This window comes from Tachyglossus aculeatus, chromosome 5 (genome assembly GCF_015852505.1).
Source record: "Tachyglossus aculeatus isolate mTacAcu1 chromosome 5, mTacAcu1.pri, whole genome shotgun sequence".
Taxonomy (NCBI): domain Eukaryota; kingdom Metazoa; phylum Chordata; class Mammalia; order Monotremata; family Tachyglossidae; genus Tachyglossus; species Tachyglossus aculeatus.
Genome location: NC_052070.1, coordinates 87,413,628 through 87,429,640, shown reverse-complemented (window position 1 = coordinate 87,429,640; position 16,013 = coordinate 87,413,628). Strand labels below are relative to the sequence as shown.

General features: G+C 57.7%; 1 protein-coding gene across 4 annotated transcripts in view; it reads right to left on the bottom strand.

The window, feature by feature from the left end:
* Positions 1-16,013, bottom strand: part of SORBS3 (sorbin and SH3 domain containing 3) — a 30,667-nt gene that overhangs the window by 3,815 nt on the left and 10,839 nt on the right. For 3 of the 4 annotated variants that reach the window (XM_038746983.1, XM_038746982.1, XM_038746979.1), the window contains exons 4-20: positions 15,436-15,629; positions 15,024-15,087; positions 14,484-14,522; positions 14,132-14,222; positions 9,450-9,537; positions 9,096-9,167; positions 8,859-8,912; positions 8,514-8,600; positions 7,201-7,247; positions 6,753-6,877; positions 6,332-6,384; positions 6,083-6,129; positions 5,279-5,393; positions 5,060-5,185; positions 1,750-2,109; positions 1,105-1,190; positions 787-893 (exon numbers count right to left, since the gene is read on the bottom strand). In XM_038746983.1, coding sequence (XP_038602911.1) covers positions 787-893; positions 1,105-1,190; positions 1,750-2,109; positions 5,060-5,185; positions 5,279-5,393; positions 6,083-6,129; positions 6,332-6,384; positions 6,753-6,877; positions 7,201-7,247; positions 8,514-8,600; positions 8,859-8,912; positions 9,096-9,167; positions 9,450-9,537; positions 14,132-14,222; positions 14,484-14,522; positions 15,024-15,087; positions 15,436-15,629 — 1,755 coding nt within the window. The remainder of the gene's footprint in view (positions 1-786; positions 894-1,104; positions 1,191-1,749; positions 2,110-5,059; positions 5,186-5,278; positions 5,394-6,082; positions 6,130-6,331; positions 6,385-6,752; positions 6,878-7,200; positions 7,248-8,513; positions 8,601-8,858; positions 8,913-9,095; positions 9,168-9,449; positions 9,538-14,131; positions 14,223-14,483; positions 14,523-15,023; positions 15,088-15,435; positions 15,630-16,013) is intronic. The other variant, XM_038746981.1, reaches the window with a different exon arrangement.

The window sequence follows — 16,013 nt, the reverse complement described above, 5'->3', positions numbered from 1 at the left end:
CATATCCAGGCCTCTGGCATCTCCTCCCCACTCTACTGCCCATTAACCCCTCCACCAACGGGCAGAGCCGGTGACGTCCCCTCTAGATTGGAAGTTAGTCGTGGGCAGGGATTGTGTCTACTGACTCTGTTGCATTGTACTTTCCCAAGCGCATAGTACAGTGCTCTGCACACAGGAAGTGCACAATAAATAAGACCGATTGACTCATTTGGCTGTCCTGGTGAGGACTTGGTGGGAGATTGAACTGTTGACTTAAATGGAACGTTGCACTACCGTGAGTTTCATTCATTCAATCAGTCGCACTTATTGAGCGCCTACTGTGTGCAGAGCACTGTACTAAGCGCTTGGGGGAGTTCAATATAGCGATCAACAGACACAGTCCCACCTGCCCAGGCCAGGCCGTCTGAGTTGGCCCCGGCAAGTTCCTAAATGATAGCAAAATAAGCCCTTTTTATAGCTGGCCCACTTGATCCTGGCTTGGGGCCCATGACTCTTTGTGAGGCAGAGACAGCATCGCTGAGGACGCCATTGACCGGGTCCTCCTTCCCCACTGGCCCAGCCCAAGCGCTTAGTACAGTGCTCTGCACACAGTAAGCGCTCAATAAATACGATTGGTGATTGATGATGATGATGGGCCGTGCCAGTCTGTGGAAAACCTGCGGACCCGGCGATTCCCCGGCTGGGGACCTCCCCAGCGGGGCGTCTCACAGCGGGGGCCACAGCTTGAGGAAGCTCCAAAACGGGGCCCCGCCACCGGTCCCTCTCCGCCAGTCCCTAGCGACGTACCCACAAACCAGCCGTCGTCACACCGCTGCATCACGTCCACCTGGTCACCCTCCTGCAGCTCCAGCTCGTCTGCGTTCTGGGGCCGATAGTGATACACCGCTCGGTACCTGGCAGAGGGCAACGTCACCGGGAGACCGGGAGCACCCTCACCCTTCCGGTCTCTCCTCCGCCGAGTGGCATCTTCCCAATCCCTTCCTTCTCTCCCTCCCCCAGCTCCTCCCAACTGCCTTTGAATCCTCCCAGGCTCCTCCCCGGCTCCAGGCCCCGTCCCGGTGCCACTCCTGGCCCTGGTAGGTGCCCGGGGCCGGCTCTACTCACGGGGTCCAGCGGATTTCGGAGGAGTCGGCGGAAGGTGCAGGGAGGTGGCTGGGGCCCTGATGAAAGGGGCCAGAGGCACTGGGACTCTATGGGACCACGGGGAAGAGAGAAGGAAGTTATTAGAGGAGCGACCAGCTTGTAGGGCCGGTGGAGGGAGACCCGGCCCAGCCCGGATGACGATTCAGGAGGGTGACCGGAGAGTGAATGGCTATACGACCCAGCCCTGACTGTTGGCCACCGGCTGGTTGAAAATAACAGCAAGGCAGCTGAGCCCTGACACCGACTGTCCCCGCTCTAGCACTCCACTGCGGGAGTAGCTTTGCCAGGGCATCGGAGATCTCCACGGGGGAAATCTTCCTCGAGGTTGGAAAATCCCAGGAGCCCGGGCCCGAGACCACTTCCCAATTATGAGAGAAGAAAGCGGAGGGAGGGGGCAGCCCCTCGCTGCGAGGTAAGGCCAGGAGGAGGGCTTCGGAGCAAGGGGTGGCGGGAAGGGCCTCACCTGGGCTTGGGATCGGTGCTTGGCACGTAGTAAGCGCTTAACAAAAATGCCATCATTATTATCTGGTGGGCGAGGTCAGGTGGGAGGGCTCTCGAGCAAGGAATGGGGATGGTGGGAGTGGTGGAAGGCGGGAGGGACCTCACCTGGGCTTGGGGTCTGGTGGGCGAGGCCAGGCGGGAGGGCTCCTGCGCCGGGAAGGTGAAGCCAGCCCGCCGGGGAGAGGTGCGGGCCCCCCAGTCGGTGGGATCCGCCGGGCTGCGGGGAGCCGAGGGGGAGCCCGGGGAGCGGGCCGAGCGGGCGGCGGCCAGGCGGGGAGAGCCGGGGCCCGGGGAGCCGGCCAAGGTCAGGTGCGCGGGGGTGGGGCTCTCCTCGCAGGCCTTGAGCCTCGGCTCCCGGGTCACCTGCACGTAGCTGGCAGGGAAGATGCCCTGGCGGCCCGTGCCCGAGATGCGCCCCTCGTACCAGTTCTGGTCCACCTTCCGCAGCAGGCAGATCCGCTCGCCCTGTGGGGGAGAGGAATGCAGGCGGACAGCTGGGAACCCGGCCCTCCCCGGGGCCAGCATCATCGCTGGCATCTCCTGAGGGCCGCCGTGACCAGGCACTTGGGGCACAGATGAAAACAAGTTAAAGATGAGGTCCCTGTCTTTGACGAGCTTACAGTCAGAAGGAGTTCCTTCTTTAAACTCTCCCCTCCAAACCAACCTTCCTCCCTTTCAACTCTTCCCTCTTCCTTCTTCCCTTTCTTAGCATCCTTCCTCCAACCTCCTCCTGTCGGACGGTAGCGATGATAACTGCGGTATCTGTTAAGCGCTTACAATGTGCCGGGCACTATACTAAGTGCTGGGATGGATGCGAGCAAATCGGGTTGGACGCAGTCCCTGGCCTGTGTGGGGCTCACGGTCTTCATGCCCATTTTACAGACGAGGTAACCGAGGCACAGAACAGTGAAGTGACTTGCCCAAGGCCGCACAGCAGACAAGTGGAAGAGCTGGGATAAGAACCGACGACCTTCTGATTCCCAGGCCCGTGCTCTATCCACTACATCAACAATGCTATTTGTTCATCGCTTACAACGTGCCCAGTACTGCAGTAAGCACTGGGGTAGATTTGGGATAATCAGGTGGGATTCAGTGCCCGCCCCTATATGGAGCTCATAGTCTAAATAGGAAGAACAGGTATTGAATCCTCAATTTACGAGTGAGCTGAAGTACATAGAACCTAAGTGACTTCCCCAAGGTCACACAGCAGACAAGTGGCAGAACCGGGATTAGAACCCAGGTCCTCAGTCTCTCAGGCCCGTGCTCTTTCCACCACACCGCTTCTCTTACATATCTCTCTCATTCCCCCGTCTTTCTCCCCCTCCCCGCTTTGGTCAGTAGCATTTATTGAGCACCTACTGCGTGCCAAACTATGTACAAAGCACTTGGAGGAGTACAACAGAGGAGCCTACAGTCTAAAAGGGGGTGAAAAGAGACATAAATGGTTTACCGAAAGTGGAAGGAGGAGGCAAAACAGATATAACTGGTAATAGCGAGAGTAGGGAAAAAATAAATGAATTAACGAGTGGAGAAGGTAAATCATTACCTCGGTAAGCACCACGGAGGGCTATTGGGGTGACTAGACCTGGGGGTGGAAATCAATCCTCCTTCGTGCCCGCACATATTGGGCACTGCCAGGGTGCTACAAAAGTTAAGAGCGCAGACTCTGGACTCCCCTCAGGAGTTTCAGAAGAGTTGAAGCAGTGTTTTCCCCGAAGCACAGCTCCAGCTCCCCCAGACCCTCTCAGAAGATAATAATAATGATGGTATTTGTTAAGCGCTTACTATCAATCAATCGTATTTATTGAGCGCTTACTGTGTGCTGAGCACTGTACTAAGCGCTTGGGAAGTACAAGATGGCAACATATAGAGACAGTCCCTACCCAACAGTGGGCTCACAGTCTTGGCGCTTACTATGTGCCAAGCACTGTTCTAGACGCTGGGGGGGGGGATACAGGGTCATCAGGTTGTCCCTCGTGGGGCTGACAGTCTTCATCCCCATTTTCCAGATGAGGGAACTGAGGCCCAGAGAAGTGAAGTGACTTGCCCAAAGTCCCACAGCTAAGTGGCGGAGCGGGATTAGAACCTATGACCTCTGACTCCCAAGCCGGGGATCTTTCCACTGAGCCACGCTTTTTGGGGGGCCTGGGAGAGCCGGAGCTGCACCTTCAGAGGGGTCTGGGGGGGCTGGAGGTGCGCCTTCTGGGGAGCCTGGGGAAAATACCGCATCAACTCTTCTGAAACTCCTGAGGGGAGTCTTCTAGACTGCGAGCCCACTGTTGGGTAGGGACTGTCTCTCTATGTTGCCAACTTGTACTTCCCAAGTGCTTAGTCCAGTGTTCGGCACGCAGTAAGCGCTCAATAAATACGATTGATGATGATGATGAGTCCAGGGTCTGCACTTTTCTTTTGTACTATCCTGGCACTGCCCAAGAAGATGCGGCTTCAGCTCTCCCGGGCATTCCCAGAAGACACAACTCCAGCCCCCCGAAGCCCCCCAGAAAGCAAGACTCCAGTTCCCCCAGAAGGCGCGGTTCCAGCTCCCCCAGGACAGAGAAGGGGCGATTGTTGCTTTTACAGACCCCTAAAAGGGTTACCTGGCCCAGTGGGAAGAGCGCAGGCCGGCTCTGCCACCTGCCTGCTGTGTTACCTGTCTGCCCCGACTGTGTTGTAGCCACCCTCAGTGCTTAGTACAGTGCTTGGTACCTCGTAAGCATTTAACTAACACCATCATTTAAAGACAGACGGCAAATGTACGGGGAGGCATTTGCAGCGTGGCTCGGTGGAAACAGCCCGGGCTTTGGAGTCAGAGGTCACGGGTTCAAATCCCAGCTCTGCCAATTGTCAGCTGTGTGACTTTGGACAAGTCACTTCACTTCTCTGGGCCTCAGTTACCTCATCTGGAAAATGGGGATTAAGACTGTGAGCCCCCTGTGGGACAACCCGATCGCCTTGTAACCTCCCCGGAGCTCAGAACAGTGCTTTGCACATAGTAAGCGCTGAATGAATGCCATCATTATAGAGAAGCGGCGTGGCTCAGTGGAAAGAGCACGGGCTTTGGAGTCAGAGGTCATGGGTTCAAATCCCGGCTCCGCCAACTGTCAGCTGCGTGACTTTGGGTGACTTCTCTGGGTCTCAGTTACCTCATCTGGAAAATGGGGATTAAAACTGTGAGCCCCCCATGGGACAACCTGATTACCTTGTAACCTCCCCAGTGCTTAGAACACTGTTTTGCACATAGTAAACGCTTAACAAATACCATTATTATTACTATCCAAGTGCATCAGGGAAGAGGAAAGTTTCTTTTTTTTTTTGGCTACTTCCCTGCTTTTTAAAAAACACTGGTTTTCCCTTCCGAATCTTTCCCTGTCTGCCCTTCTTGCCCCTCCCTGCCCTCCTCCCCCAGTACCCTCACCTTGCGGAAGGACAGCTCCACTTCGAGGTCCCCCTTAAAGTTGTACTGGGCCAGGGCCTCCCCGTATTCCAGCACCTGGTAAGTCGGGGGTTTGATGGGCTTTGGGATCTCATCTGGGGGCAGCACCTACAGCAGGGCAGGAAAGAAACCCGGAGGCTCCGTGGGGCTTCCAGGCCCCAAGTCCTTGAGTCCATCCGCAGTCGGTCTGCACAACTTTACCTGCACATAGTTGGTGGGAAAGATGCCAACCCGGCCGTGGTGCTCCCCCTCCAGCCAGTTCTTGTCCACTTCCTTGTGGATGTATACGATGTCCCCCTTCTGCAGCGTCAGCTCCCTGGTAGCCACGGGTCAAAGGTCATTCCAAAAGTCAAAAGGCATTCAAGAGGATGGTTCACTGGGCACTCGGGCGTTCGATCTCTCAGGCCCCAAGCGCAAGACCCTCTGGGCCCTCGTCTGGCGGTGGATGCATGGGTGGGCTGGCCAGCTCCAGCCAGGGACCTGCACGCCCACCCAGAGTCCCTCGGTAAAGCCCCACGGCAGACTGGTCAAGGAGTGCCCGGGGGCAGGTCTCCGGCAGGAGCGGGAAGGTCGGCTGGCACTAGGGAGGGTGAATCAAGGGGCAGCAGAGTTGCCACCCTGGATTCCCAGGGTCAGTGTGAGCCGAGACCGGTCCGCGGCCAAGTACGAGGGCATCCCCGCCCCTTCCCCTTCTTCTTTTCTCCCGCCAGCCTCCCTGCCCCAAGGGGAGGGCAGCAAGGAGGCCGCCTACACACCCTTTGGCCGGAGAGGATCACCCGGCCGGCCTGCAGGGTTGGCTGCCAAGGTGTGCATCTGGCTCAGGAAGCGGGTGTGGGTGAGGGAACATTCTCCCCGACCCTGTTTCTCGCGGTCAGACGTGAGATCCAGAGGGGAGGGCAGGGGACCTGGTCAGAGCCCCCCCGGCCTCCCGCCCCAGGTCGGGGCTAACGGCGGGGACGGAACAGGGGGGCGTCCGGAGGGGGGAGCGAAAAGGGTCTCACTTACTTGGGTGACTGGGCCTGAAAGTCGAACTTGAGTCGGGCAGCTTTCATCTGGCAGGGGAGAGGATGCAGAGTTCAGAGGAACTGCATGGGCCGGACCCCTGGATCCCCTGGCCCCAGTGTCTGGGCCACCCTGGCTCGCCGCTCCTCTGTGGAGGAGCCCCGGCTCCCCTGGGCATCCTTTGGGGGCCCTGGGGACGGGGCAGAGCTCACTGCAAGCTCCGCTCGGCCTCTGCCACCTCAGCCCCCTTACCTTCTTCTCCTCTTTCTTGCCTGGGCTGCCTCCGGACTCGGCCCCACCAGGATCTGCGGAGAGCCACAAGTTCAGTGCCCGCCGGGCAAAGATCCGAGGCTGGGGGCAAGGGCGGTCCTGGGCCCTCCAGGGGTGACACGGCGCTTGCCCCTGCTCCTGTTATGTTGGGCGGGGATCATAATGACAACTGTGGAATTTGTTAATCCTTACTACGTGCCAAGCGCCGGGGTGGATACAAGGTAATCGGGCCGGACACAGTCCCCGTCCCACATGGGGCTCACGGCCTTTATCCCCATTCTACAGAGGTGGGAACTGAGGCTTGGAGAAGTGAGGTGACTCGCTCAAGTTCACACTGCGCTGTCTCTCCCGGGGTGGGCTCGGGGCGGGTGGGGGGGAGTCCGGGAGAGGGGGCGAGTCCTACCTTGGGTGGGCGGCGGGTAGAGGAAGTCTCTCCGGCCCAGGAAGGGGCTCCCTTTGCTTTCCTCCATTCTGGGGCGGTGGGCGAGCCCGGGGAGGCGGGCGGGGCTGGGGCCGCAAGTCGGGGGGCTGGGGGAGGAGGGGGAGGAGGAGGAGGGGGGGGGATGGGGAGGAAGGCCCGCAGTGTGAGCCTCCCCACCTCCCCAACTTGGGAGTTTGGGCTTGCCCTGGCTGCAGGCCCCCGCCCCGCTCAGGATGTCCTGTTTCCCCTCCGGCCCAGGTCCGGAAGGGCCAGGGTGACCCGTCCGGCCGCCGCCCCCCTCCCCGGGGCGGGGGAAACTGAGGCCCCCAACTTTTCCTCCGTCCCTCCCGCTGTCCCCGGGCTGCGCCCGGTTCCCCTGGGCGGGCCCCTCCCCTCGGCCCGTCCCCCGCTCGGTGGGTCGGTGACTCACCCGTCCGGGCGGGCCCGCTGCGGGGGGCGCCGGGGCCGCTGGGCTTCCTGGGGATAGGGGGGCGGAGAGGTGACCGGGAGGAAGGCCGGTCCTGCCGGGGGACGGACTCCCCCAACAACACCGACACCGCCGCGGGGCGGGCCGCACGACGGGCCCGGGAGCTCCTACGGTCCCCGCGCTGGGACAGGGCGTGGCGGGCAGCCGGACCGGGAGGAGGAGCGGGAGCAGGAGGAGGAGACGGGGCAGGAGGAGGAGGAGACCGGAGGAGATGGGGAGGGCGGGAGCCAAAGGAGAGGGAGGAGGAGGAGGAGGAGGAGGAGCAGGGGCAGGAGGAGGAGATGGGAGGAGATGGGGAGGGCGGCAGCCAGAAGAAGAGGGAGGAGGAGGCGGCAGGACGAGGAGGTAGGAGGAGCAGGAGGAGGAGGAGCAGGGGCAGGAGCAGGAGGAGGAGATAGGAGGAGATGGGGAGGGCGGGAGCCAGAAGAAGAGGGAGGAGGAGGAGGAGGACCGGGAGGAGGAGGAGGAGCAGGGGCAGGAGGAGGCAGGAGGACAAGGAGGGAGGAGGAGGCAGGAGGAGGGAGGAGGAGGCAGGAGGACAAGAAGGTAGGAGGAGGAGGGAGGAGGCAGGAGGTAGGAGGAGGAGGTGGCAGGAGGAGGTATGAGGAGGAAGAGGTAGGAGGAGGCAGGAGGAGGAGAAAGTAGGGGGAGGAGGTAGGAGGAGGCAGGAGGAGGTAGGAGGCAGGAGGAGGGTGGAGGCAGGAGGAGCAGGAGGAGGAGGAGGAGCAGGAGGAGGAGGAGCAGAGGCAGGAGGACAACGAGGGAGGAGGAGGCAGGAGGACAATGAGGGAGGAGGAGGCAGGAGGACAAGAAGGTGGGAGGAGGCAGGAGGACCAGGAGGTAGGAGGAGGAGGAGGTAGGAGGAGGCAGGAGGAGGAGGAAGTAGGGGGAGGAGGGAGGAGGAGGCAGGAGGAGGTAGGAGGCAGGAGGAGGGTGGAGGCAGGAGGACCAGAAGGAGGCAGGAGGACAAAGAGGCAGGAGTAGAAAGAGTAGGAGGCAGAGGAGAAAGGAGGAGGCAAGGATGGAGGAGGCAGGAGGAGGAGAAGGCAGAGCTGCAACCGTGAGAGGCACCAGGACAGGTGGAGACTAGATTGACCAACCAACTTGGGGTTCTGGCCCAGGCCTCTGGACGGCCCCTCCAAAGTTCAGCCCAATTCCACTGGGCAGGGCTCCAGCGCGCCACCCCCCCACCCCCGCCCAACTTCCTGCCCCGGCCACTGTCCGGGGAGGGCAACTTGGGCCAAGTGCACCGGTACCTTGCTCAAGGGCAACTGGGTCTCAATTGCCCGCATGTCCTTGTCCAACTGCTCGCTCAGCTTGGCCAGTTCCCTCTCCAGCAAGATCTGACAGAAATGGAAGGGTTGGTCAGCCCGGAGGGCTGGAGACTGGCCGGATGGAGGCATTGCTTAGGGGGAGGAGGGACAGCAGCTAGCAGGATCCTCGTCTCAGTCAGGAGAAGAGGCACCTCCTGTGTCCCCCCCATTCCCCACCCAATCCCCCAGCCCGGTTGCCCATTCTGGGCTGTGCCACAGACGAACTGCACTCATTGCTTCTGCCTGCCTCTACCCACCCTCCCCCGCCCCGTCCCCAGGGACACCGACCTCAATTGGCTGTGAGGGTTTTTCAGTGGACACATCCACCAGGGGCTTCTTGGGCTGCAAAGGGCAGAAGCGGGTCAGAGGACACGGGCCAGGAGAGGAGGAATTTGGGCAGGTGGTATTACCAGGGCCCAGAAGTGGTTAGATTTTCCCTCCCCAGTCTCTTCACCCTCCCAGCTTCACTTGAGGCACAATGGGCTTCCGGCTTGGCCGCCCCGCCGTGTTTGTAGGGCTCCTTACCGGTTGCCCTATTTCCAGTTCCCGCAGAAATTGGTCCCAGATGTTCTCAGCTTTCTCCCGGGACCCTACCACCTGCAGGTCACAGCAGGAAAAAGGGACTTGAGTGGCATGCCCTGGGCACCCACCTTTGTCCTCCCCCCACCCCCGGGAAGGCCACCGTGGATGCCACGCTCAGTGCCCACTACTGCCAGCAGCCGGGCTTGGAGAGGAGAAAGGTCGCGATGCCTAGGACCTGACCACCCGGGTCACTCCTGGCCAACGCCGAGGCTTCCACGTTCCCTGGTCAGCATGCAGGGGCTCAGGGGCTCTGCTGGACGAGAGAAGTGGGGAGGGGAGAGAGTGAGGGTCACCTACCCGCCTGGGCGCCTGCAGGACAGATGAGCTCCGAGGCTGGTAGCTGAAGATGCTCCCGGGCACCGCCCCAGGGTCGGCCCTGTAATTCCTGGGTTCGGGGGAAGAGGATGAAGGGTCTTTGAGGCTCAACAGGAGGTCGGCTGGGGTCCCAGAGAATCAAGGAAGTGGTCTCCCTTCTCAGCCACTGGCCATGCACCACTGCCCATCTCAGAAGCTGCGGCCCCTCCAGCCAATACAACCCCCCGCCAAGGAAGCCAAAAATTTCCTTCACTCTCCGGTGCCATCTCCCTCCTGCCCCTGGGGACCCTCTTACCCCTGGGGGATCCTGCCTGCCCCTCCGGGCCCTGCCACCTGTCTTTGTTGTAGCGTTAACGATGGCTAACCCTATCAACAAACCGCCTCTCAGGGTAGACCCTTTGCAATAAAACCTGGGTCATGAGTAGCCCTCATCGGTCAGAAAGATTAACACCCTCCAAAGAAAAAAATCCAGGAGAGGATCTCTTGCTCACAACTAAACACTTTCAGTATGGCGAGAACAGGCGAGCCCAAACTCTCCCCCGTGTATGGCAGTGGGGCCTTCAGGAAGCAGGGGATACAGTAACCCCAAATTCCACCTGTGAGCACCCTCATTTTCCCAATGCACTTTCACATCAGTGATCTCATTCGATCCTCCCAACAGTCCCGCCAGGTAGGGAGAGGGCGGTTTTAGTGTCTCCATTTTATAGACGAAGAAACCGAGGCCCAGAGCGATTAAATGACCCCTCCAAGGTCACCCAGCAGCACAGTGACTGTACTGAGACCAGAACGCCCTGCCCCATGCTCTTCCCTCTAGCCACTCTAGGCAACTAGGAATTTAAAAACACCGTCTCACCTTTCCTTTCCTAAAAAAGAAATCTGCATTCCACCCGCCTTTTGCCTCCTGCCCCACTCTGTATGCGTTGGCTCAGTCGGTGGTATTTACTGAGGACTTGCTGTGGGCAGAGCACTGTACTAAGCTCTTGGGAAAGTACAACAGAATTAATTGGTAGACACATCTGCTGCCCATAAGGAGCTTACAGTCTAGATGATATCTTCACCACTGGCCCTCAGTGAAACTCCAAGTCTGGGATCAGATGAGAGCGAGAACTCAAAACCAGGTTCTCGTTCTGACCACAGACACTGGGATGGGGGTCCTGGGTGGGGTGAGATAGTAAGGGTCCATAACGGCTCGCTACCAGCATCTGGAAAGAACATCTTGGCTCCTTTGAGGAAGTGTGTGCTGTAGAACAATGAGCACTCATGAACCTCCACACCACTCATGTACATGGGAGATAGCGCCAACCCCTCCCCCCCTTTTTATTATTATTTAGTTTATTATTTTATTAGATTTATTATTATCATTAGCCCCCCAAGAGACATGGCCCACGTCTAATTCCCACCTGTTTAATCTCTCCCAGTCCTTAGTACAGTTCTGTGCACTTGGGAGAGCACGATATAAGAGTTGGCAGCGTGGCTCAGTGGAGAGAGCCCGGGCTTTGGAGTCAGAGGTCATGGGTTCAAATCCCGGCTCCGCCAATTGTCAGCTGGGTGACTTTGGGCAAGTCACTTCACTTCTCTGGGCCTCAGTTCCCTCATCTGTAAAATGGGGATTAAGACTGTGAGCCCCCCACGGGCAAGGTGATCACCTTGTAATCTCCCCCTGCACTTAGAACAGTGCTTTGCACATAGTTAGCATTTAATAAATGCCATCACTATTATTATTATTTTATTATTATTATTATTATTATGATGATGTTCCCTGCCCACAGTAAGCTTGCAGTCTACAGAGGGAGATGGATGGCTTTGCAGGTAGGGAGACTGGTGGTCCATGGGATACCAAAGGGGGAAGGACTTCCAAGTCAGAGGGAGGATGTGGGGAAGGGGCTGGCAGCAGGATGGATGAGATCGAGGCACAGAGTAGGTTGGTGTTGAGGAGCAAAGAATGTGGGCTGGATTGTAGTGGGAGACCAGAAAAGTCAGTTAGGAGGGGAAGAGCTGATTGAGAACTCTAAAATGGATGGTAAGGAGTTTCTGTTTGGTTTAGAGGTAGGTGGGCAACCACCGGAGGTGTATGAGGGGTGGGGAGATATGGACTGAACTTTTTTTAGAAAAACGATCTGGGCAGCAGAGTGAAGTATGGACTGGAGTGGGGAGAGACAGGAGGCCGTGAGATCAGCAAGGAGGCTGATGCCGTAGTCAAGGCGGGACAGGATAAGTGCTTGGATCAGGGCACTCCAAAGCTTGAGCACAAGAGCAGAGGAAACATGCTACGGAGGGGATCCAGGGCTGCGGGTTGGTGGTTCAAGATTGGCGGAGAGACAGGGGAATGAGGGGGTTCATTCATTCATTCATTCAATTGTACTTATGGAGCGCTTACTGTGTGCAGAGCACTGTACTAATCGCTTGGGAAGTCCAAGTCGGCAACATATAGAGACGGTCCCTACGCCACAACGGGCTCACAGTCTAGAAGGAGTTGAGTTCAGTGGCGAGGGCAGGGTTGAAGGGCGGATCTGTGTGTCGAGAGAAGGTAAATTTGGTCTGGAGCCGAAATGGGCAAAAGGGCTGGAAAGTAGATGGGGATCAAAAGATCAAAGGTCTCTGCAGGGGAACAGGACAGATTTGTGGGGAGGGGGCAGGTGGGAAAGAAGGCAGGTCAGGAGGTTACCGTTTACTGAGGCACTACTAACAAGTACCTCTTCCCTTTGGCTTCTTCCTCCTGTCTGTGCCTTATTTTAGCGCCAATCTCCCCAACTAGGCTGCAAGTTCCTTGGGGGCAGGGACCATGTTTACAAACTCTACTGGAATCTCCCAAGTGCTTAGTAGAGTGCTCTGCAGTAAGGGAGAAGCAGCGTGGCTTAGTGGATAGAGCCCATGCCTGGGAGTCAGAAGGACCTGGATTCTAGTCCTGGCTCTGCCACATGTCTGCTGTGTGACCTTGGGCAAGTCACTTCACTTCTCTGGGCCTCAGTTACCTCGTCTGTAAAACGAGGACTAATAATAATAATAATAAATGTTGGCATTTGTTAAGCGCTTACTATGTGCAAAGCACTGTTCTAAGCACTGGGGGGGATACAAAGTGATCAGGTTGTCCCACGTGGGGCTCACAGTCTTAATCCCCATTTTACAGATGAGGTAACTGAGGCTCAGAGAAGTGAGTGATTAAGAGTGTGAGCTCCATGTGGGACAGGGACTGGGTCCAACCTGATTAACTCTAACGACCCCAGTGCTTGGCACATAGTAAGCGCTTAACTTCTCTGGGCCTCAGTTACCTCATCTGTAAAATGGGGATTAAGACTGTGAGCCCCCCATGGGACAACCTGATCACTTTGTAACCTCCTCAGCACTTAGAACGGTGCTTTGCACATAGTAAGCGCTTAATAAATGCCATTAAAAAAAACAACAAGTAACATAATTATTATTATTATACATACAATGGATTGATAATAACAATAATGGTATTTGTTAAGCGCTGACTATGTGCAAAGCACTGTTCTAAGCGCTTGGGGGATAGAAGGTGATCAGTCTTAATCCCCATTTTACAGATGAGGTAACTGAGGCACAGAGAAGTTAAGTGGCTTGCCCAAGGTCACAGCTAAGTGGTGTGGCAGGATTCGAACCCATGACCTCTGACTCCCAAGCCCGGGCTCTTTCCACTGAGCCACACTGTGATGATACAGGGATGGGAGAGGTTGGCCCCCAAGCAGCCCTCTTAAGTGGAGATTGTCAAAAAGGGGACCCCAGAGCATTTAATGCTGGTGGATTGGAGGTAGAAACCTACTTCAGGATTTATGGAGGGGACCCCCCGTCCACCTTTTCCGAATAGGGCGAGCTGGAAAGTGGAGGCAGCCCAGTGGATAGAGCATGGGCCCGGGAGTCCAAGGACGTGGATTCTAATCCCGGCTCTGCCACTCGTCTGCCGTGTGACCCTGGGCAAGTCACTTCACTTCTGTGTGCCTCGGTTACTTCATCTGTAAAATGGGGACTGTGAGCCCCACGTGGGACAGGCTGGTTACCCTGTATCTACCCCAGTGCTCAGAATAGTGCTTGGCACACAGTAAGCGCTGGACAAAGACCGTCATTATTATTATTAGAAGATCATGGGTTCTAATCCCGGCTCTGCTTCTTGAGTTTGCCCTAGATTGCTTGGGTGCAGTGTCCGCAAATCGCCACTAGGAGGCATCGGCCAACCGCTAGGATCAGCCCTAATAATAATAATAATAATTAATAATAATGGCATTTATTAAGCGCTTACTATGTGCAAAGCACTGTTCTAAGCGCTGGGGAGGTTACAAGGTGATCAGGTTGTCCCAAGGGGGGCTCACAGTCTTAATACTCATTTTACAGATGAGGTAACTGAGGCCCAGAGAAGTGAAGTGACTTGCCCAAAGTCACACAGCCGACAATTGGTGGAGTCGGGATTTGAACCCATGACCTCCGACTCCAAAGCCCGGGCTCTTTTCCACTGAGCCACGCTGCTCCTCAGATGCCATTAACCGCTTAAACGCTTAGTACAGTGCTCTGCACACAGTAAGCGCTCAATAAATACGATTGATGATGATGCCATGGAACCAGTGGGATTCCAGCCCCACATCTCCTAAACCAGAGCTGGCTGTCTCTGACCCTCCCGCCCACCAGCCCTGGGTACCGCCGCCTCCAGCACTTACCAGCCGGGAGGAGAGGGGCGGCTTTGCTGCCAGCCCCGGGCCAGGCCTGTCCTAGAAGCCGTTCCCGCCTGCAGCCCAGGACTCCTGGTCTCTGAAGGGAGCAGAGAAGGTGGTCGGGGAGCAGAATGGGCAGTGGGGGAACCACGGGAGGAGTGGAAGATGACGGCTGATGTGATATGACTTCCCCTTCCTCTCCTAAGGAACCCCGGGAAGAATGGGAATTCAGGGTAGGGGTCTTTGGGTCCTGGGACTAGGTGGGAGAATGTCCTATCTGAACGTCCAGAGGGAAGGGGCCCAGGGAGCAACCGGCTCGCTCCGCTGCGCGGAAGTGGTCCCCAGAGTACACCCTCACCTCTGGACCTGTCTTCGGAAACCCAATCCAGTTGGAATTCTGCAAAAGGAAGAGAAGGAATGGTTGAGAGGTGGGGCTGAGGCCGGGGCCACCTCTCCCCGCCACTCCCCCAAACGAGATGAGTCAGGGCCTGGAGAATGTCCTGAGGGAGAGAAGGAATTAGGACTGGGTTGCTCATAGGAGGTCTTAAAATAATGCTGGCAGCTCCATGGACTCCAAATGTCCCGGACAACCCAGCCAGGGGACCAGAGGAGGAGGAGGGGAAATTGGCCCCTGATAGGGCACAGGGGCCCTGGAAAATCTCAGAGACCCTACAGCTTTTTCCAAGCCCCAGGCCCCCCGCATCCCTCCCCGCACCTTTCCCACAGCCCACCCCTGGCCATGGAATATCGAGAGTGGGTAGGGACTGTCTCTATATGTTACCAATTTGTACTTCCCAAGCGCTTAGTACAGTGCTCTGCACATAGTAAGCGCTCAATAAATACGATTGATGATGATGATGAGAGTGGGCAGATAGACGAGGAGTGGGCTCACTCTCACCTGGAAGTTTTCGGTGGATCTGCTGGAACATACTGCGGTACCAGTCCCGGGGGCTGCCCACGCTCTGAGGATGAGAGGGCGTGAGCCATCGGTCTCCCCAGCCCAGCGCCAGCGCAGTCAGACTGGCTCGCTGGACAAGGAGGCTTTGTCTTGGGGCTTCCCACTGGGCTCAGGGTCGGCCTAGGATGGATTCCGCCTGAACCTCCCACCGCTTTCCATTTCCCACCTAGGCCCGCACCAGGGGGCTCGACTGTACGGCACAGGGCGGGCAACAATCATCCAATCAATCACTCCACGGTATTTACTGAGCACTTAACGGTGTGCGGAGGAAACAGCCCAGGGCCTCCGACCCTTCAGAACAACGCACTGCAGCGTGCCCTGGCCCGGATCCGCTCCGAGCCCCCGGACTCACCGAGCGGGGAGCGATGGGCATGCCGCTCTCATCCACTGGTCCGATGCCCTCATATTTGACCCAGCGCTTCTCCCTCTGCCGACTGTCCTTGGTCCAGGTGGCTGACCAGTCCTGGGGACACCACCGGGGAGGGGGTTCTGGGCTCTTGGGGACCCGGCCCCCTGGGGCTGGCCAGGTCTGGTACCAGGAAGGACCTGGGAGTGGGAATGGAAGGGGTTTGAAGTGAGTTGGGCAGGGGGTGTGGCTGGGAGGAAAAAGAGAATGAGCCCTTTGCAAGAAAACTAACAGAGGTGAGCAGGCCCACCCATGTCGAGGACACCGAGAGGGTTTGGCCCAGACAGGGGGTGCGGCCCAGACCTCAGGGGGCCTGGACTGTCCACCCTGCCCCGGCAGAACCCCAAACATGAGAGCCAAACCCTGGGGATGGTTCCAGAACTGGCTTGGAACCCTAAAATGGGAGCACTGGGGCACTGGCTTTCCCCGAAGCCGAAGAGCCGAGGGGTTGGGAGCTGGGGGATGTAGCAGTTAGCTGGCAGCTGTCTCCTCCCGTTGACTTTTACTAAGGCAGGGGGCCCTTG